Genomic DNA, 22644 nt, shown 5'->3' with positions numbered 1-22644 from the left:
CCCACTGAAATATAAGATCATGGTGGACAGGGAAATGGAAGTGATTACTGCTGGGTAGCAGGATGGTTGAATATATGCGATCTTGCGCAGTTCAGTTTATTATTTATGCATCCATGCAGAGCCCAACAAATCTTGTGGTGGGGAGGGGGAGCATTTAACTAGCCTTTGCTCTTTACTCTGAGCTCTAACCCCCTTTTTACTAAATCTAACAGTCACCCCTTTTGGCCCTTGGCCTAATCCTTCCTGTCTTTTTCCCTTTGCACTCCTGTAATATCTTGGAAAGAATGGCAGCCACCAAGTGGAGTAACTAAAGAACTACTTATTAACAGGAATAACTATAAGCAGAGAGTGAGAAAGATACCACCAATTACTTCGACCCCATTCTCCAGACTGCCTTGGAGAGCCTGCACTCAGCTTCAGGATTTGTGCACTTTGGCCCGATTGGCCAAACAGGTCATATGACCCTCCGAAACCTTACTCCTTAAATGGCTCACTACGACGTCCCCCCGGTTCATCCCTTATCGACACATACCAACAGAAGTTAAACTATTTACAACATAATACCATATATGAATTCTTTAACACAGTCCATTATAAAGTCAGTCTGGCAGGGGTTTTCCTCTTCCTTTAGGAGTGATGCAACTCAACAGGAAATGCCTCAACAGCAGGTGTAGATTTGGTTTGATTTTCAGAAATTGGACTTCCAACTTGTAAAGGTGCATCAGTGCAGATCACTTCACCAATTCCCACTCCCTGGCCTCCCTGTGTGGCTTTGGTTACCATCTTTCCCAGTTGTAGCCAACCTGCACAGCCTCTTCAACTTCACGTGGTAGTTGCCTGGCCTACCTATGTGGATTTGGCCCGCTAGTCCACTGGCATTACTCTGCCTCCCAGAATCATAGAATCATACAGTGCGGAAGAGGCCCTTTGGCCAATCGAGTCTGCAGCGACACATGAGAAACACCAGACCTACCACCGAAACACATTTACCAGCACTTGGCTCATAGCCTTGAATATTGTGACGTTCCAAGTGCTCAAGTGCTTGAAGGATGTGAGGCAACTACTACCCTCCCAGGCAGCACACTCCAGTCCATCGCCATCCTCTGAGTGAAAAAAGTTTTCCTTACATCCTCCCTAAACCTCAACTGACCCTCAACTTGTAACTGACCCTTCAACTAAGGGGAATAGCTGTTCCTTATCCATTCTGTCCATGCCTCATAATCTTGTACACCTCGATCAGGTCACCCCTCAGTTTTTTCTGCTCCAATGTAAACAATCCAAGCCTATCCACTTAAATGTTCCATCCCAGGCAGCATCCTGGTGAATCTCCTCTGCACCCACTCCAGTACAATGACATCCTTCCAAAAATTGATGACAAGAACTGCACACAGAACTATTGCTGTGGCCGAACCAAAGTTCTATACAACTCTAACATGACTTCCCTGCTTTTGTAATCTATGACTCAATTGATAAAGGCAAGTGTCCCATATGTCTTTTTCACCACCTGACGAACATACCCTTCCGTCTTCAGAGATCTATAGACAAACACGCCAAGTACTTTGTTCCACTAAATTTTCTAGTGTCATGCTGTTCGTAGAATACTTCCTTGTCAAATTATTCCTTCCAAAGTGTATCATATCAAACTTTTCAGGGTTAAATTCTATCTGCCACTTAGAACATAGAAAAGCTACAGCACAAACAGGCCCTTCGGCCCACAAGTTGCGCCGAACATGTCCCTACCTCCTAGGCTTACCTATAACCCTCTATCTTACTAACTTCCATGAACTTATCCAAAAGTCTCTTAAAAGACCCTACCGAATCCGCCTCCACCACCACTACCGGCAGCCGATTCCACGCACCCACCACCCTCTGAGTGAAAAACTTATCCTGAACATCTCTTCTGTACCTACTCCCCAGCACCCTGAACCTGTGACCTCTTGTGGCAGCCATTCCAACCCTAGCTAAAAGCCTCTGAGAATCCACTCTATCAATACCCCTCAACATCTTATACATCTCTATCAGGTCACCTCTCACCCTTCGCCTCTCCAAGGAGAAAAGATCTAGCTCTCTCAACCTATCCTCATAAGGCGTGCCATCTAATCCAGGCAACATCCTTGAAAATCTCCTCTGCACCCTTTCTATGGCTTCCACATCCTTTCTGTAATGAGGCGACCAGAACTGGGCACAGGTGGGGTCTGACCAGGGTCCTATACAGTTGCAGCATTATCTCCCGATTTCTAAACTCAATGTCTCTATTGATGAAGGCCAGTATTCCATACGCCCTTTTAATTAGCCTCTACCTGCGACGCTGCTTTGAGCGTCCTATGAACCCGGACCCCAAGATCCTTCTGATCTTCCACACTGCCAAGCGTCTTAACCTTAAAATTATATTCTTTCATCCTATTCGACCTGCCAAAATGAACCACCACACACTAATCTGGGTTGAAGTCCATCTGCCACTTCTCCACCCAGTCTTGCATCTTATCTATGTCTCGTTGCAACTGCTGACATCCCTCTGCACTATCCATAACACCACCAACCTTTGTGTCATCAGCAAACTTGCCAACCCATCCTTCCACTTCCTCATCCAGGTCATTTATAAAAATCTCAAAATCACAAATCAGTCAAGAGCATTCAGCCTCTGATCTTAGATGTCTGTCCTAGTTAATGGTGGCACCCACCTTGGAGACCCAGGTCTTAACAGAACTCACAGTTTCTGCTGGATTTGCATTTGAACCTGCACTCCATCGCTCTAACCAAGAGGGGGATGTGGCACCTAGACCTCCTTCCAGGTGCTCCTTTTCCTCAAGGAATTAGGGAGATGCCGTCAGGCACCAACAGGTAGGCATGCTGCAGGTTTCATCCCAGGAAACTCCAACAGCCACTCCACTTCCCATCCGACAGTGACCCAATCATCTCTAAGGGTGTCCAAGGAGAGTGCACCTGTGCAGGAGACCGTTAGCAAGCCAAGGTCTTCTCGGCTAAAGGCAAAATACAGTGGATGCTGGAATCTGAAACAGAAACAAAAAATGTTGGAAAATCTCAGCAGGTCTGACAGCATCTGTGGAGAGAGAATAGAGCCAATGTTTTGAATCAGGATGACCCTTCATCACAGCCTTCTAGGCCTTGGGCCAACAGAAGACATCTGCCAAGGTCATCGCAGTTAACAGTTAATAATCCTCCACCTCAGCTGCAGATGTTAGGGCTGCATCGAGAAAGAATGGTCGGCAAAGAAAGATTGAGAAGTATTGAAGGCACACAGGTAGCACAGGTGTACACTGATTGTTTATAGTCTGCACATTTATAAATACGTTTTGAATGTAACATTTTGCAAGTCACTATGCTAATCATTGCTTCGATGTCCCAAAGTCAATCAAGGCTCAGAATCCATTCAGGAATCTCAATTGATGCAAGTTCTCCCACATTATCACCAGAGTGATTAGGCTATAATTCCAGATGTGCAAGATAAAGCACTAGCCAATATGTGGTCTGGTCCCTCCTCAGGTCAGCTATTTCTCATAGCTCACAAAGCCCCTGAGGGTCCACCCGATCTATGCCTCTCAACATCTTATATACCTCTATTAGGTCTCCTCTCATCCTACGTCTCTCCAAGGAGAAAAGACCGAGCTCCCTCAGCCTATCCTCATAAGGCATGCCACTCAATCCAGGCAACATCCATGTAAATCTCCTCTGCACCCTTTCAATCTTTTCCACATCCTTCCTGTAATGAGGCGACTAGAACTGAGCACAGTACTCCAAGTGGGGTCTGACGAGGGTCTTATATAGCTGCATCATTTTGAACAGTAAAGGAATTAAGGGTTATGGTGAGCAGGCGGGTAAGTGGAGCTGAGTCCACGAAAAGATCAGCCATGATCTTATTGAATGGCGGAGCAGGCTCGAGGGGCCAGATGACCTACTCCTGCTCCTAGTTCTTATGTTCTTATGTAAGTGCCAGTTCAGGGGTGAGAGACGAACCGGAATTCTCCGAAAAAATAATTATGTTGAATTCGTAGGAAAACTGGAGTAATTCACACTGGTTTTTCAGTGGGAGTTCACACTAGAATCTCCCACACTGTGCACTGCAGAGGCCACCATATCATTAGATTTCAGGGGGCAACGTCTATTCCCACCTGGGAGGCTGAAACCAGCGGGTCTTTGCGTAGGCGCAGTGGCTCCGCACTGTCAGCCTCCCATTTGCTGGGCAGCTCAATTGCTGGCCAGCCCAGGACCCCAGCAGTGCTGCTCTCCCCAACACTCCCACGGCCCAATTGCCCCCCCCCCCGCCTACCATTCCCGGGCCAGCCCCAACGGCCCCTCCCCCATCCCCCACAGCAGTGCCGACCCTTCAACAGGCAGAAACCCCCCTTCCTCCCCAGCCCACTCTGATCTTCCCTCCCCCCCCCCCCCCCCCCCACCACTGGCCTGCTGCCCCGACCAATCCCAGTGCAAAGTGGCAGTGGGATACCCCACCACCAATTGCCACCTAGGCCTTACCCCCATCAGGCCCCGCCCCTTGGCACTGCCTGACACCCGATTGGCAGTGCCAAGGTGCCTACTGGGCATTGGCACTTTGCCCCTTTGGCAGTGCCGAGGGCACTGGCTAGCACTGCCAGGGTGCCCATGCCCAGGGGGCACCTTCCCCCCCTGCTGCCCGATTGCCTATCCTTATTCCAGTGGGATCATCCCGATAGTTCCCCGAAAGTGGGGACGTACCGTAAACCCCACTAGAGTGAAACAGTCTTGTGTGTGGGGGGGGGGGGGTCAGAAATTTCAGTTCCGGGCCCACTAATTACATTTAAATTATATTAAAAACAGATTAAAATTACTTACCTGTCTTCCTGCCAGTTTCCCGCAGAGATCTGACGGCACCAGAAATCTGGCACTGGGAGATCCGCTCGCATACGCGAATCCTGCGCATGCCCAGCCGCAAGATTCTCTGACCATGCTGCACTAGAAAATTAGCAGTGGAATCACCCCCACTGTCTTTGCAACAAATGAAATCCTGGGACTTCCCAAACTGTCTGTCCTTGGTGATGTGTCAGTGTGACCATATAGCTGAATGAGGCAAGTAAGGTTGCAGCGGACACATTAGTCTTGACTGTAGGGGCAGTTTGAGTGTAGGATGTGAGACATGTGCATGCTTCTGGCTGAAGCCAATTTTCACACGGAGAGTGTCCTGCTAGCTCCTTCTCAAGGGTGTGAGTAAACCTTGAGTAAAGGATTAGCACTCAGATTGAGTTGGAATTCGTTGCATCATAGGGCTCTTAGTAAATTAGAAGAGAGTCTAGACTGGGAACATGTGATGGACCATCTCGAAGACTGTGATGCTATCAATGTAATGCATAGTCAGCTCTATCAGGCCTCTGCAAGGTCCATGCATGAAACATTTCCGCCTTGGCTGGTGTGTTGAAATGATGGCGCATGGTCCCACATTAATGCTAAGGCTACCTAGGAAAGAGACTATTCAGCGCCGCAAGGTCCTGAGTGGGTGCAACTCAGCACCCTATTGTCCTCAGTGAGGATACTACAAATAAATCTTGAAATTTCAGCATGATAAAGATGCCAAGGGTTCTAGGTTTACGATGTTCAAGTAGTGAGCAGGTGCTAGGAACAATGTCAAGGGTACATATGGTGCTCTCATGCTGATGCTTCCTGTTGACCCATCCATCTGGTTATGCCTGAAAGCGTTACTGTTTGGTCAGGTCCCTCTTTGGGAGCAGTTGTCAGGGTGACGGGTGTGCATTCTTGGCGAAATATGGCACCCATCTGCTGATGAGCTGCCATGCACATTGACTTTGTGAGAGCAGAGGTGAAATCACTATTCTAGTTAAAGTTGCCTCAGGTCAATACAAAGCAGAGTGCTTTTCAGGAGCTACAGCAGCCATGTTTAGCATAATCAAATGATCAAACCAACATCAAGATGAGTACTGATATTTAATTAACTTTCAGAAATCATGGAACTTTGGAGAAACGTGTGTGCCCTTCAACACCACCAACATCGGATACCCACCAAACTATGCAGCCGCAGCACTCTGTGGAAGCTGGCAAATTTGAGTTACCACAACTGCCCATGATTAGGCCAATAGTCACAGCTGCACTTGCCCCTCCTTGGGAGCATCTTGAACTTCTTGGGGTTCAGCTCACCATTGCTGCTTGGCCACAGCTCCTCCTGGCCCTGAACCTAGTCTTCCTTTCCTCATTTGTATGATAACTAGAGCAAAGCAAGGTTGCTGGCAGCCTGAATCCTCAGTGCTCTTTGAATCAGTGAACAAATCGATTTAATAGATTTATTGAGGATGTCCTTAACAAATTTCTATCCACTTCCAAGTTGGCAGTCCAGTGCTAAACCTGTGGCATCCATCTACAAGAACACAAGAAATAGAAGCAGGAGTAGGCCACCAGGCCCTTCAAGTCTGTCCCACCTGTACAATCATGGCTGATCTACGCCGGCCTCAGCTCCTTTTCTGTGCCATTTTCACATAGCGCTCTCTATTCCTTGATCTATCAAATATTTATCTACCTCCACTTTAAATACTTCTAATGATCCAGCCTCCACTACCTTTTGAGACAGAAAATTCCAGAGATTCACCACCCTCTACAAGAAGAAATTTCTACGCACCTCAGTTTTAAATGACCAGCCCTTTATCTCGTAGCTATATCCCCTTGTTCGAGACTCTCCTACTAGTGAAAACACCTCACCTTCTACCCTGTCAAGTTCCCTCAGAATCTTATGTTTAAATAACTCTTCTAAACTCCAAGGAATACAGACCCAGACTATTTAGTCTCTCTTAATAGGACAACCCTTGCATCCCAGGAATTAGCCTGGTGAATCTCCTTTGGACTGCCTCCAGTGTTACTACATCCCTTCTAAGGCAAGGGGACCAAAACTGTATGCTGTTTTACAGGTGAAGTCTGACCAACACACTGTACAATTGTAACAAAACTTCCCTACTTCGAAACTCTGACCTCTTTGCAATAAAGGCCAAAATGCCATTTGCCTTCTTAACTACTTGTTGGACCTGCTTGCTAGCTTTTGTCATTCGTGCACTAGAACACCACGGTCCTTCTGTATTTGACTCACTTGCAGTCTCTCCATTTAGATAATAATCTGCCATTTCATTGCTCCTACCAAAGTGCATGACCTCACACTTCCCCACATTAAAGTCCATTTGCCAGGTTTTCACCCAGTAATTCAATCTATCTATATCCTGTTGCAGAATCTCAGTATCCTCTTCACTATCTTTGTATCACCGGCAAAATTGAAAACCTTACATTATGTTCCTTTCTCCAGATCATTAATGTAATTAGAGAACAATTGCGAGCCAAGAGCTGATCCCTGCGATACTCCACTTGTTATGTCTTTCTACTCAGAAATGAACCCATTTATGACAACTCCCTGTTTTCTCTCTGACAAGTTTTCAATCCATGCTAACATGCATTCTCCAACTCCATGTATTTTTACTTTATGCATCAACCTCTAATGCGGCACCTTGACAAATGCCTTGTCAAACTTAAATACACTATATCTACAGGTCCCCCTCTATCTATTCTCTCTGATACACCTGCAAAGAATTTGAGCAAATTTGTCAAACATGATTTACCTTTCATAAAGCCATGTTGACTAGGTTTGATTATATTCAGTTTTCCTAAATGATTAACTATTTCCTCTTTTATTATTGACTTCAGCATCTTGCCAATAATAGATGTTAAACTAACTGGCCTATAGTTCCCTCTGTCTTTCTCCCTTTTTGAATAAGGGCTTCACATTGGATGTTTTCCAATCTTCTGGTACCCTCCCGAAATTTAGCGAGTTACGAAAAATTTCAACAAATGGGTCCATTATTTCTGCAACCACTTCCATTAAAACTCTGGTATGCAGTTCATCAGGTCCTGGTGACTTTAGCCCCTTGAGTTTCTCTAATACTCTATCCCTTGTGATTGTGATTATTGTAAGTTTGACCATGCTATTTGAAATCAGCCCATCTGATAACTCAGGGATATTTGCAATGTCTTCCACGGAGAAGATTGATGCAAAACATTTATTTAGCATATTCGCCATTTTGTTATTTGCTGTTATCAATTTACCCGCCTTGTTCAGTGAGGTCCCACATTTACCTTAGCTGCCCACTTCCTATTTATATATCCATAGAAACTATTTTTGTTTGTTTTAATGCTGCAAGCAAGGTTTCTCTCAAAATTAATTTTCCCCCTTATGAGCTTTTGCTGCTGGATCCTAAAAACTTCCCGATCCTCTGATCTACCATTATCTCTTGCCACTTTGTATATCCTGCATTTCAATTTAACATTATCCTTGACCTCCTATGTGAACATAAGAACTAGGAGCAGGAGTAGGATATCTGGCCCCTCAAGCCTGCTCCGTCATTCAATAAGATCATGGTTGATCTTTTCGTGGACTCAGCTCCACTCACCTGCCTGTTCACCATAAATCTTAATTCCTTTGCTGTTTAAAAATCTATCTATCTTTGCCTTCAAACCATAGATTTTGCCTCTTTTTGATAGGGAGCATATTTCTGAGCATTTTGAACCAGCTGTTTGAATATCTGCCACTGTTCATCTACTGACTTGTATCTTAGCTTGTTTACCCAGTTCACCTTAAACAACTCCTCCCTCATGCCATTATAATTGCCCTTATTTAAGTTTAAGACACTGGTTATGGACCTATGGCATTCAACATAAGCAATAGGAGCATTATTAAGCCATTTGGCCCATCGAGTCATTCGATCATGGCTGATATGTTTCTCAACCCCATTTTCCCTGTAACCTTTGATCCCTTTACCAATCAAGAACTTGCCTTTCTCTGTCTTAAATGCACTCAATGACAACCTTCTGTGGCATGAATTCCATAGATTCACCACCCTCTGGCTGAAGAAATTCCTCCTCATCTCGGTTCTCTGAGGCTGTACACTCAGATCCTAGTCTCTCCTACTAATGGAAACATATTCCCCACATCCACACTATCCAGGCCTTTCAGTACTCTGTAAGTTTCAATTAGATCCCCCCTCATGCTTCTAAATGCCATTGAGTACAGACCCAGAGTCCTCAAATGCTCCTCATTCGTCAAGCTTTTCATTCCTGGGATCATTCTTGTGAACCTCCTTTGGACCCTTTCCAAGGCCAGCACAGCCTTCCTAGCTGCCCACTTCCTATTTATATATCCATAGAAACTATTTTTGTTTGTTTTAATGCTTGCTTGCAGCACCAAAATTGCTCTCAATATTCCAAATGCGGTCTGACCAGAGCCTTACATAGCCTCAGTAGTACATCCCTGTTTTGTATTCTAGTCTTCTCGAAATGAATGGTAGCATTGCATTTGCCTTTCTAACTACCAACTCAACCTTAAGAGAATCCTGAACTGAGATTCCCAAGTCCCTTTGTGCCTCCGATTTCTGAATTCAATCCCCATTTAGAAAATAGTCTACGCCTCTAATCTTTCTCCCAAAGCGCATAACATGTTGTATTCTATCCGCCACTTCTTTGCCCACTTTCTTAACCTGTCCAAGTCCTGCTGCAGCCTCCCCACCTCCTCAATACTACTTGTCCCTACATCTATCTTTGCATCATCTGCAAACATAGCCACAATGCCCTCATCTAGATCATTGATGTATAAAGTGAAAAGGTGTGGTCCCTGTGGAACCTCATTAGTCACGGGCTGCCATCTTGAAAAGGACTCCTTTATCCACACACTCTGCCTTCTGCCAGTCAGCCAGCCAATCTTCTATCCATGCTAGTACCTTGCCTCTAATACCATGGGCTCTTATCTTACTCAGCAGCCTCGTATGACAAAGGCCTTATGGAATTCGAAGTAGATAACATCCACTGCCTCTCCTTTGTCTAACCTGCTCATTACCTCCTCAAAGAATTCTAGCAGGTTTTTTCAGGCATGACCTCCCTTTGACGAAACCATGCTGACTTCACCCTATTTTACCATGTACTTCCAAGTATTCTGAAATCTCGTCTCCTAATATTCTCTTATTAATGGATTTTAAAGGCTTACCAATGACTGAGGTCAGGCTAACTGGCCTGTAATGTACCGTCATTTGCCTCCTTCCCTTCTTAAACAAGGGTGTTCAATTAGCGATTTTCCAGTGCTCTGAGACCCTTCCTGACTCCAGTGATCACTGAAAGATCACCACTAATACCTCCACAAATCTCTTCAGCTATCTCCTTCAGAACTCTAGGGTCCATCTGATCCAGGTGATGTTTCCACCTTCAGACCTTTTAGCTTCCCTAACACCTTTTCCTTAGTAATGGCCACCAAATACTCACCTCTGTCCCCTGACTCTCTTGAATTTTTGGTGTGTTACTGGTGTCTTCCACTGTGAAGACTGATGCAGAGTTCAGGTTCTCTGCTCCCCATGAGTATTTCTCCAGCATCATTTTCCTGCGGTCCAATGTCCACTCGTGCCTCTCTCTTACCCTTTATATATCTGAAAAAACTTTTTTTTGAAGTCTTTCCTCACTCCCTGCACTCTTTATTGAAGTCTACTCTCTCTATTCTCTTTACTGAGGTCTTACCTATCTCCCACGCTCTTTATTGAAGTCTCGCCTCTCTCCCCACACTCTTTACTGAAATCTCGCTTCTCTCTGCCCGTGCTCTTTATTGAAGTCTCGCCACTCTCTCACGACGCTCGTTATTGAAATTTTGACTCCTCCAATGCTCTTTATTGAAATTCCATCTCTCTCCCCATGCTCTTTATTGAACTCTCATCTCTCTCCCCGCACCTTTTACTGTAATCTTGGCTCTCTCTCTCTCCATGCTCTTTATTGAAATCTCACCTCTCTTCCCGTACTCTCTACTGAAACATCATCTCCCTTCCCGTGTGCTTTTTTGAAATCTCGCCGCTGATTTTAAGTCTCCTCTCTCTGCACTCTTTACTGAAATCTCGTCTCTCTCTCTCCACTCTATTGAAGTCTCACCTTTTTCTCCATGCTCTTTATTGAAGTCTAACCTCTTTCCCCATGCTCTTTGTTTGAAGTCTTGCCTCTCCCCGTGCTCTTTATTGAAGTCTTGTCTCGCTGCGTGCTTTACTGAAGTCTTGCCTCTCTCCCCGTGCTCTTTACTGAAGCGTCATCTCTCTCCCGTGTGCTTTTTTGAAGACTCTGCGTTCTTTACTGAAATCTTGCCGCTTTCTCCAGGCTCTTCATTGAAGTCTCACCTCTCTCCCCATGGGATTAAGTGGGAGTTCAGGTGTTTCTAATGTGTTGGTGCGGACTCGATGGGCAGAATAATTCTGCACTGTATGATTCTGTGATCACCAAACTGAGTGGTCTATTCTTTGATCTGGAGAGCTGCCCTCCAGTAACAGCTTCCCAGCCGCAACAGTGCCAATTGCCCTCAGCGACTCCACCTGCCAAATTCCAAGCTAACCCAACCTACTTAACACTCAACTCCAACAATGGCCACTGACGCTGCTGACTGTTGGCCCTCTGGTTGGACTGGCAGCTTTTGGGGGCAGGCTACCATCCTTAATAGGGATGGCAGTCCTGGTGTCAACCACTGCTCTTTACTGAAGTTTTGCCTCTCAGTAAATGCCATGGATCCTGCTGCCTACTGAATCAGTTTTGCCACTGCTTTTGGCCCTGGCGCTGAAACTTCTGCTACCACTGAAAAATTCAACCTACGTATTTCAGATGCAAATCTGACAAAGGATTTTTTTCCACCTTCAGTGTACGATGCAGATTGAGCACTGGGAATAATTGCATAATGAAATCATAGAATAGAATCATAGAATTCCTACAGTGCAGAAGGAGGCAATTCGGCCCATCAAGCCTGCACCGACAACAATCCCACTCAGGCCTTAACCCATTAACGCCACATATTTACCCTGCTAGCCCCCCCTAACAGCAAGGGGCAATTTAGCATGCCCAATCAACCTACACCCCCTGACGCTGCTCCCTTTGCACCACTGCCCCAATGCTACACCATAGCTTCCTAACACAATTCAACATCGCTCCGATATTTCTCAGCAACACAGCCGCCAAAAACAATTTTCAGTGCTCCTCGCGCCTCAACCACTCACATCGTCGGATCCCTTGCATCCTGTCATAATGATGGTGTGGCTTCACTTCAGTCCTCCTACTCTGCTTGTCACTGGCAAGCCGGAGACACGGCCATAAAGTAAAATCAAGGTTAGCTGAGGGCACACCTGCTGACTGCAAGACTTTGTCACTTCTCTAATATGTGACAGGATTTATGAACATTTAGAGAAGTTTAGTATGCTCAAAAGTAGTCAGCACGGCTTTGTCAAAGGCAAATCGTGCCTTACGAGCCTGGTGGAGTTCTTTGAAAATGTGACTAAACACATTGACGAAGGAAAAGCGGTAGATGTGGTTTACATGGACTTCAGCAAGGCATTCGATAAGGTCCCCCATGCAAGACTTCTTGAGAAAGTGAGAGGGCATGGGATCCAATGGGCTGTTGCCTTGTGGATCCAGAACTGGCTTGCCTGCAGAAGGTTGTAGTGGTTGTAGATGGGTCTTTTTCTGAATGGAGGTCGGTCACCAGTGGAGTGCCCCAGGGATCTGTTCTGGGACCCTTGCTGTTGGTCATTTTCATAAATGACATGGATGAGGAAGTGGAGGGATGGGTTGGTAAGTTTGCCGACGACACAAAGGTTGGTGGTGTTGTGGATAGTTTGGAGGGATGTCAGAAGCTGCAGCGTGACATAGATAGGATGCAAGACTGGGCGGAGAAGTGGCAGATGGACTTCAACCCGGATAAATGTGTAGTGGTCCATTTTGGCAAGTCAAATGGGATGGAGGAGTATAATATCAAGGGTAAGACTCTGAGCAGTGTAGAGGATCAGAAGGACCTTGGGGTCCGGGTCCATAGGACTCTTAAATCGGCCTCGCAGGGAGAGGAGGTGGTTAAGAAGGCGTATGGTGTGCTGGCCTTCATCAATCGAGGGATTGAGTTTAGGAGTCGGGAGATAATGATGCAGCTATACAAGACCCTCGTCAGACCCCACTTGGAGTACTGTGCTCAGTTCTGGTCGCCTCATTACAGGAGGTATGTGGAAATGATTGAAAGGGTGCAGAGAAGATTTACAAGGATGTTGCCTGGATTGGTTGGCATGCCTTATGAAGATAGGTTGAGGGAGCTCGGTCTTTTCTCCTTGGAGAGACGAAGGATGAGAGGTGACCTGATAGAGGTGTACAAGATGTTGAGAGGTATAGATCGGGTGGATTCTCGGAGGTTTTTTCCCAGGGCTGAAATGGCTGCTACGAGAGGACACAGGTTTAAGGTGCTGGGGAGTAGGTACAGAGGAGATGTCAGGAGTAAGTTTTTCACTCAGAGGGTGGTGGGTGAGTGGAATCGGCTGCCGTCAGTGGTGGTGGAGGCAAACTCGATAGGGTCTTTTAAGAGACTTCTGGAAGAGTACTTGGAACTTAATAGGATTGAGGGTTATAGGTAAGCCTATATATAAGCCTAGGTTGGAAAGGGACATGACCGGCGCAACTTGTGGGCCGAAGGGCCTGTTTGTGCTGTGTTTTCTATGTTCTATGTTGTTATCGACCCTGGAAATGATTTTTATTTATTTTTGATTTAGAGTTTGTGCAGCAGCCCTTCATTTGATTCTTTTCTCCACTGCAGGTTGTAGCCACTGATCCAGTTCCAGTGAAACTTCATTATGATAAATCACATGATCAAGTCTGGGTTCTTAGCTGGGGTGATAATGAGAAAAGCTCACCAACACTGCAGGTCAGTATGTTCATTTACAGTATTGAATTAGTTGTACCCTTAACAGTAAATGTTGATCACAGTTATTACACATCAATATTCTAGCACTTCAAATTTTAATAGGAGGCTGTGCCAGTCAAAGAAAATTGCAGGTAAAGTTAATACACATTTGCTACAATACTGTTTTCTGTAACTATGCAGTTTTAAAGAAATATTTAAAGTGCGAAATTAGTGCTCTTATCTGCAGTTGATGTGCAAAACATTGAGTATTTTTATTCTTTCACAAAATATGGGTGTCACAGGCTGGGACAATATGTTTATTGTCTATCTCCAATAACCTTCTTGAAACACTGCAGTCTGTTTTATTGTTAAGGCTGCCCTTTGGTTTCTTGAGATCCAAGACCCACGGTCAAACTCCTCTTTCAATGTTTGACCTGGTTAGCTCAATGGCGTGCACATCATGGCCAGAGATTTCTTGCTCCTAATTTGGTTGGGAGCAGAGGTAGAATGGCAAAAGGAACGGCCTCCACATGGCATGGCTGGAGCTCCTAATTCTTTCTGCTATTTTCTGCCAAGAGCAGGAGAGGAAGCCCAAGTCCAAACAGTTCTGTTCCTTTTCAGAAATAAGTTTACATTGTGGTGGGCGCATTAAGAGCCTATCTCCAGATGTTTACAGATTACTGGGAGGTGGCCAGGATTCAGCACCTGTCGTTTTCAACACAAGCTACGTGGAGGCAGGAAGAGTTTTAAAAGCTAAATAATTTTTGTGGACTTTAATTTGAAGTTCTCAGTTCAGAGATCCACTAGGATTAGCAGTTCTGAGGTAAAATTTGGGAGATTTATGGCACTTGGATGAGTTCAGTTTTTTAATGCGTCCAGCAAAAAACCACAACCTAAAGAACAGATGGGGGTGGAGAAAGCATAAGAGATCCAGCAGTTAGTCAAAAACAAGATTTATTTAGCATACCAAGATTACCTACATAGAAGATAGGAGCAAGAGGAGGCCATTTGGCCCTTTGAGCCTGCTCCACCATTCGTTACGATCATGGTTGATCATCCAACTCAATAGTTTAATCCTGTTTTCTCCCCATAATCTTTGATCCCCTTCACCCCAAGTGCTATATCTAGCCGCCTCTTCAATACATTCAATGTTTTGGCATCAACTACTTCCAGTGGTAATGAATTCCACAGGCTCACCACACTTTGGGTGAAGAAATGCCTCCTCACCTCTGTCCTAAATGGCCTACCCCAAATCCTAAGCCCAGGCTCCCAATGCTCCATCCCACTACTGGCCAAGAAAGGAGAGGTGCTCAAGAAGAAGAGAGGTAGTCAACACAAACTGGATCACAGAGACAATGCAAGAGTCAGCAGAGCCCCAACCTGGCACAATGTAGAAAAGGCCATCTGACAGCTAAAGGTCAACAAGTTGGAATCCCTACTTAAAACATGCACTAAAACATGACAAAGTTCTATTGGCATGAATATATTACCTAATTTCTCTTATTTAGAAAGAGGAGAACATGCCAGGGGATCTCATTACACAATGCTGTAATTGTGATCTTCTTCAAGAAAGGTGACAAGTCCAACTGCAGTAACTACAGTGGAATTTCCCTGCTGTCAACCACAAGAAAGGTCATCGTAAGAGTCCTCCTTAATCCCTGTGGCTGAAGAGTTCCTCCCAGAATCGCAGTGTGGATTCCACCCACGAACAGGGCACAACGGACATGAGCTGCACCATGTGGCAACAAGAGAAATGCAGAGAACAACACCAACTCATTTCCATGATCTTCTTTGACACTGTGAACCTTGAGGGATTATGAAACATCCTCTTCAGTTTCAGCTGCCCTCAAACATTTGTCTGTTCACGATGACATGCAAGGCTTGATCCGAACCAATTGATCCACCAAAGACCCAATTCACATTCAGACTAGGGTCAAGTATGGGCTGTGTCATCACACTGACAGAAAAACCAAGTGATTCCTTCGCTGCCTGCTTTTGCCATGCCTGGCAAACTTTGTCACCCATTCCCTTTCTGCCTGTGTACTCTTTTCCTGTGATATGACCACCTCACTGTCCGTGCTTCTGCAAAAATCACGTTCTTGCCGATGCTCCACAGTGAATCCAACCACAATTTCAGCTCCAAAACACAGATTTTGAGTCACTGCAGCTCGAGACACTTCCTGCTCATCTGGTCACCCTGGACTTCCCACATCGTACAAGAGGAACATTGCGTATGACCAAGCTGCTCTTACATAACTTACACTTAAATCATTCCTGTTACTTATACTTGCTCTAGTTTAGGGTAGGTTAAGGACAGTAGAAATACTTACCAGGCCATACTTACCAAGACTGCTGCTCTTCTTTCTGAGGAAGGGTAGAAAAGGATCACCTCACTCCTTCCTCACTGAACACCCTCAGTTACCAAACTCCAACTTTCACACTCTCCTGCTGTCCAGAAGCACACTCCAGTGTGAACAAAGACAGCACTTTAAAATAGCCTACTTTTATACTCAACTGAATCAGGTTCTGGAAACTTGTTTAAACCAGTTGTCTAATTAACTGTAGCTGCAGTATCAACCCTGTTTTAAAGCTGGACTAAACTTCATGTTTATATAGCTTTCTAATTATATATTATCAGCAAACATAATGGAAAATAAAATCTCATGATCTTTTAAAATCAGCAACAAATTGCATTCCTTCGAAATTGAATAACAAGTATGAAATAATTCAACAGGGCAAAGAAGTGTGCAGCTTTTTAAACTACAAAGATTATTAAAAGTCTGTTTGAATATTGCTGAAAGGGGAGGCATGTTAGCAAAACTTTTCATCTTGCACTCTTCAGGACAAATACAAGAATGTCAAATTTCAAATGATTATAACAATTTATGCAACAAGAGAAAAGGGTACCAGTAATTCAATTGTAATCCTTTGAAATTTGGCATTCTCGCATTTGCTCTCATGCAACATCAAGTTCTGTGCTACCAAAAGTCTTTTTTTTTGTATTCATTCATGGGACATGGGTGTTACTAGCTGGCCAGCCTTCATTGTCCTAGTTGCCTTTGGAGGGCAGTTGACAGTCAACCACATTGCTGAGACTCTGGAGTCACATGTAGGTGACTGGGTAAGAATGGCAGGTTTCCTTCCCAAGTGAACCACTTGGGTTTTTCTGACAATTGACATGGTCATCATAGATTCTTAATTCCAGATATTTTTCATTGAATTTAAATTCCACCATCTGCCATGGTGAATTCAAACCCAGGACCCCAGAGCATTAGCTGAGTTTCTGGGTTAATAGTCTATAGTTCAGTAGTTTGTTGAGTATTATTTCAACAGCATTTTAGAACATAGAAAAACTACAGCACAAACAGGCCCTTCGGCCCACAAGCTGCGCCGGTCCTGTCCCTACCTACCTAGGCTTATAAATAGACTTACCTACAACCCTCAATCCTCTTAAGTCCCATATACTCATCCAGAAGTCTCTTAAAAGACCCTATCGAGTTTGCCTCCACCACCACTGACGGCAGCCGATTCCACTCACCCATCACCCTCTGAGTGAAAAACTTACCCCTGACGAAGGGAAGGCGGTAGATGTGGTTTATATGGATTTTAGCAAGGCGTTCGATAAGGTCCCCCATGTAAGGCTTCTAGAAAAAGTGAGAGGGCATGGGATCCAAGGGGCTGCTGCCCGGTGGATCCAGAACTGGCTTGCCCAAAGGAGGCAGAGAGTGGGTCTTTTTCTAAATGGAGGTCGGTCACCAGTGGGATCTGTTCTGGGACCCTTGCTGTTTGTCATTTTCATAAATGACCTGGATGAGGAAGCGGAGGGATGGGTTGGTAAGTTTGCCGATGACACGAAGGTTGGTGGAGTTGTGGATAGTCTGGAGGGATGTCAGAAGTTACAGAGGGACATAGATAGGATGCAAGACTAGGCGGACAAGTAGCAGATGGACTTCAAACCAGATAAAAGCGTCGTGGTCCATTTTGGTAGGTCAAATGGGATGAAGGAGTACAATATAAAGGAAAAAACTCTTAGTACTGTAGAGGATCAGAAGGACCTTGGGGATCCGGGTCCATAGGACTCTGAAATCGGCCCCGCAGGTGGAGGTGGTGGTTAAGAAGGCGTATGGTGTGCTGGCCTTTATCAATTGAGGGATTGAGTTTAGGAGTCCGGGGGTAATGATGCAGCTATATAAGACCCTCGTCAGACCCCACTTGGAGTACTGTGCTCAGTTCTGGTCGCCTCACTATAGGAAGGATGTGGAAGAGATTGAAAGGGTGCAGAAGAGATTTACAAGGATGTTGCGTGGATTGAGTGGCGTGCCTTATGAGGATAGGCTGAGGGAGCTCGGTCTTTTCTCCTTGGAGAGACGAAGGATGAGAGGAGACCTAATAGAGGTATATAAGATGTTGCGAGGCATAGATTGGGTGGACTCTCAGAGGCTTTTTCCCAGGGTGGAAATGTCTGCTACGAGAGGACACAGGTTTAGGGTGCTGGGGGGTAGGTACAGGGGAGATGTTTGGGAGCAGTTTTTCACACAGAGGGTGGTGGGCGAGTGGAATCGGCTGCCGTCAGTGGTGGTGGAGGTGAACTTTTAAGTCTTTTAAGAGACTCCTGGAGTGAGTACATGGAGCGTAATAGGATGGAGGGTTATAGGTAGGTCTAGAAGGTAGGGATGTGTTCGGCACAACTTGTGGGCCGAAGGGCCTGTTTGTGCTGTAGTTTTTCTATGTTTCTATCTCCTCTGTACCTACTCCCAGCACCTTAAACCTCTCATAGCAACCATTTCAGCCATGGGAAAAAGCCTCTGAGAATCCACCCGATCTATCCCTCTCAACATCTTGTAAACCTCTATCAGGTCACCTCTCATCCTTCATCTCTCCAAAGAGAAAAGACCGAGCTCCCTCAACCTACTCTCATAAGGCATGCCACCCAATCCAAGTTTTTAAAAAAATACCTACACACCATAATAAATTACACGTTTTTCTGTGGTTAATCACAATTTGTCATTTTAAGAACATTCATAAAATTTAATCTGTATTAGATAAATTTTCTATTTCACTTACTTTTTCTCTGCAGGTAATTAATCAGGCCAGTGGGAGTGCAGCCCATCACACCATCCATACCCAACCAGTCGGCAAGCAGTTTGACAGGGTGGATGATTTTTTCATTCCATCTACAAACCTCGTCATTAACCACATCAGGTAGGTGTGCAAACGATAACAGGATCAATTTCACTCTTAATTTAAACTTTCTGTAGGAGGGGAAGTAAAAAAATCCAAAGGTTGCAGAAACAATAATTTTACTATGGCAATAGTACTGTAAAGATTCCTGATTTTATTTTAATATCTCCCAGTTAATTAGCATGAGATTCAGTTCGCCTTAAATTTATTGCAACATATGTAATTTTATTAGGTTTTCTGTGTGAAAATGTATGTAGACAAGTTAGAAAATGCAGCAGCAGATAGCTAATATCTCATCAAATCCAGGAGGCGAGGGATGGTGAGCGATGCAATTTTTGCAATGTAGATTGTATTGAATCTAAAATTGGCTCCTGCTCCACAATCTGTTTACCCAATGTCAATGAAAATCAATAAATTTTGGCCTTCCACCAAGCATTGTCTTCACAATAGTTCCAGTGTGAAGCAGTGGTAAAGACTTATATCTACATGTGCATCATTTAAACATTTAATTTGTCACTCATCTGAAAAAGGGAAATTTCAGAGATGATTTGGTTGGTAAAGCCCTAAAGGGTACTCATTATGACCAATGATATACACATTCAACAACATTTCAGTTGTTCATTTTTACAGACTGGGGACAGGTAAAATTAAAGAATCATTAATAGTTGCTTGCTACCAGGTATCACACATGACTGTCATATCTTTGTAACTGGGGTATCATATTCTGTTAAACAGTCTTATAAAGGTCTCAGCAGGACATTTGCAGTCACACTAAATTCTGTCCCTTGATTAATATATAACTAATAGGTATGACTATAATCAATCAAAGAGTATGATTCCTTCAGCACGATATTTGGAAATTATCAATTAATTTTGAAAGAAGGTGCCTCTTTTTTTAAATATTGAGGAGAGAATCATAATTATATTTCAGAATAATTCTAATTGAAAACGTACCTGCTTCATCTCCTACCTTGGTAGCGTAGAAACTTTCAAGCTCCCCAGCATGGCTTGGGGGCTTCCCCTTAGATATGCTGAGGAATCCCTCCCAGAACTTCACAGGTAAAAGATTGCACAGCAATTACCCAGAAGCACAAACTTCCTCTGGGCAGTTGTGTTGTGCTGTGCAACATCCGAAAATGCGATTTAAGTTATAAACTTCTGATGCTCAGAAGGTGACAGTTGCTCAGAAAAAGTGAGAAGAAATAAAAGTTCTTTAAACTTCTGTGGTGGTGCAGGCCGATATGATAGATTGTTTAAGGGGCTTTTAGATAAGCACATGAATATGCAAGTAATAGAGGGATATGGACCAAGGGCAGGCAGAAGAGATTAGTTAATTAAGGATTAATTTGGCATCATGTTGGCACAATATCGTGAGCCAAAGGGCCTGTTCCTATGCTGTACTGTTCTATGTGAACAAAGAAACATGGCCAACCAATAGAGCACCTTGACAGTTGTTTCATAGCACATTGTTAATTCATAATAAAACTATTGTTCTAAAACATGTTTGTGGTCTTTTGAGTGATTTTGTGGTTAGGAAGAGAATTCACAGTTAGCTGCTTTACATTTTGTTATGCACTTTAATTAATAGGATAAATGCGGTTTTCTCAAATGCAAGTCAGTATCTTTGTATTTTTCTGCTACTGTTTCCCTAATATGTATTTATTTTTGGAAGTACTGAACATTTTCAATACTCTATGCCCCATTATTTGTAGGTTTGGATTTATTCTTCACAAAGGTGAACCAGCCCTTCACAAAATTGAGCTTGAGACAATGACATACATTAAGACCATCAGTTTGAAAGACTATAATTGTGTCCCACAATCACTGGCCTATACTCACCTTGGTGGATACTACTTTGTTCATTGCAAAGCTGGCAGTACAGGTGCAACTGAACCACAAATCATAGTCGACAGTGTCACTGATTCTGTAATTGGCTACAATGGTGATATATCAGGTGTTCCTTACATTTCTCCAGATGGACATTACTTGGTCAGTATAGATGATCAAAAGGGTCTCATGAGAGTTCAGTCCTTCACCATCCAAGGGAAAATCCTGGAATCCTTTGAGATTCATACAAACCTTCATATCACCGATGCCACCTTTCAGCCCTCTTTCACTGAAGCCAACCAGTACAATGTCTTCGCCAGCTCCAGTGTGCAAACGGATGTGCTTTTTGTGGAACTCTCCACTGGGAAAGTGAAGATGGTGAAAAGCCTGAAAGAACCCATGAAGACAGAAGAATGGCCATGGAACAGTAAAAACCGAGTGATTGTAGACAGTGGCTTATTTGGCCAGTATCTTATGACCCCGTCAAAAGAATCTTTGTTCATTCTGGATGGAAGGCTTAATAAGTTAAATTGTGAGATCACCGAAGTGGAAAAAGGCAACACAATAATTTGGGTTGGTGAAGCGTAAAAGGATAAATTACTTGTCTAATCCCTGGTATTCCTGCACTTACTCTACACCTTGTGTTACACCAATTTTGTTCTTTTATCCACTACAAAAGATAACTAATTAAACATGAAACCAGTTTGCAGACATAAAGAGCAGGAACTCTCAACTGACATAACCATAGATACTAATTGGAATTTTCTCATTTCTGAGTGTGATTAACACTGCAACTATTACTTTAACTTAATTTCTATAGCTACAAAATGTTTTAGCTATACAGAATGCTGCAGGGAATTGTTGAAGATATAATGAAAGAGGTGTTTTTACCCTCTTCCCACTTTTGCTTTCAAATTGGATTCCAAAATCAAAAATGTTCTCACTTAATCTTTCAAATCCAGAATTATTTGTGCCTTGTGTTTCCAGAAAGAGTGTTAATCCCATTTTGGCTACATATTTGGAACACAGAAAAAAGCTGTTCCAATCTATGTATAACACTGTTTACGCTGAGACTACTGATTAACTCAATAGCACTGCAAATAGTGATGTCTCCGATATCAGGTTATTGGTCATGAAAGGAAGTAACCAGTTCCTCTTCCTCAGCAGATGTATTGATGCAAAACCAGCCTATAAACATTTTTTCAGCAACATATTCGGACTCTGTCAATAAATTTGTAATTAAATGTGGCTGAGGCAATTTGTGCCGTGCTCCAATAAAATGTAATATTTTTAGATTTTCTTTGCTTGACTTTTTCTGGATTTACATCCTATTCAACTAGCTGTGTCTTGTGAACAGGATTTTATACCTATGATCATGTACGTATATAGCAACTGTTAGAATCTGTGATTGTCAGCTATTAGTTGGAAAATATGGGATGTGGGAAGAATCTGCTCAATGACTGTGCAGCTGACTGATAAAATGTTTGGGTTTGTAGTAACTAAATTACTCTTTTTTTTACCAGTAATGTTCTATCTTGTGAAGATCTATGATGTGAAATGTCTCTTAAATAATTATCTGTCCATACATTGTTCTGTGTCATGTAATGGATATCCTAATTTCTGAATGTTGTATATGTAGAAATTTGCTTGACACTAGAGGCAAATAAAGATCTTACATTTTGAGTCTAAATCTGCTGAAACCTTTGATGCAAGTGATGTGAAACAAGTGAAAGTTGGAAATGTTCTGAAGAGGCTCAAATTATTGATCCGCAGTACTCAACACCCGAAAACAAAGACAGCATGCTGCATGAACAATGTCTGGGAATTTGGTTGGCGATGCGCTACTGCTTCCCCTTCTATACTTTGCGTGAGATTTTCCAGCCACCCTGCGATGTATTTGTCAGTGGTCTTTCAGCCCACACCCGACACCTCTG

General features: G+C 43.8%; 1 protein-coding gene across 2 annotated transcripts in view; it reads left to right on the top strand.

The window, feature by feature from the left end:
• The window catches only part of fstl5 (follistatin-like 5), a 780144-nt gene extending 757747 nt beyond the window's left edge, over positions 1-22397 (top strand). For both annotated transcript variants that reach the window (XM_078209651.1, XM_078209742.1), the window contains 3 exons: positions 13616-13723; positions 18780-18904; positions 20596-22397. In XM_078209651.1, the coding sequence (XP_078065777.1) occupies positions 13616-13723; positions 18780-18904; positions 20596-21298 (936 nt within the window). In that variant the 3' untranslated portion in view covers positions 21299-22397. The remainder of the gene's footprint in view (positions 1-13615; positions 13724-18779; positions 18905-20595) is intronic.
• Positions 22398-22644: the final 247 nt, after the last annotated feature.

This window comes from Mustelus asterias, chromosome 1, assembly GCF_964213995.1.
Source record: "Mustelus asterias chromosome 1, sMusAst1.hap1.1, whole genome shotgun sequence".
Lineage (NCBI taxonomy): Eukaryota > Metazoa > Chordata > Chondrichthyes > Carcharhiniformes > Triakidae > Mustelus > Mustelus asterias.
Note: the sequence above shows the minus strand (reverse complement) of the source record. Positions and strands in the feature narration are given on the sequence as shown.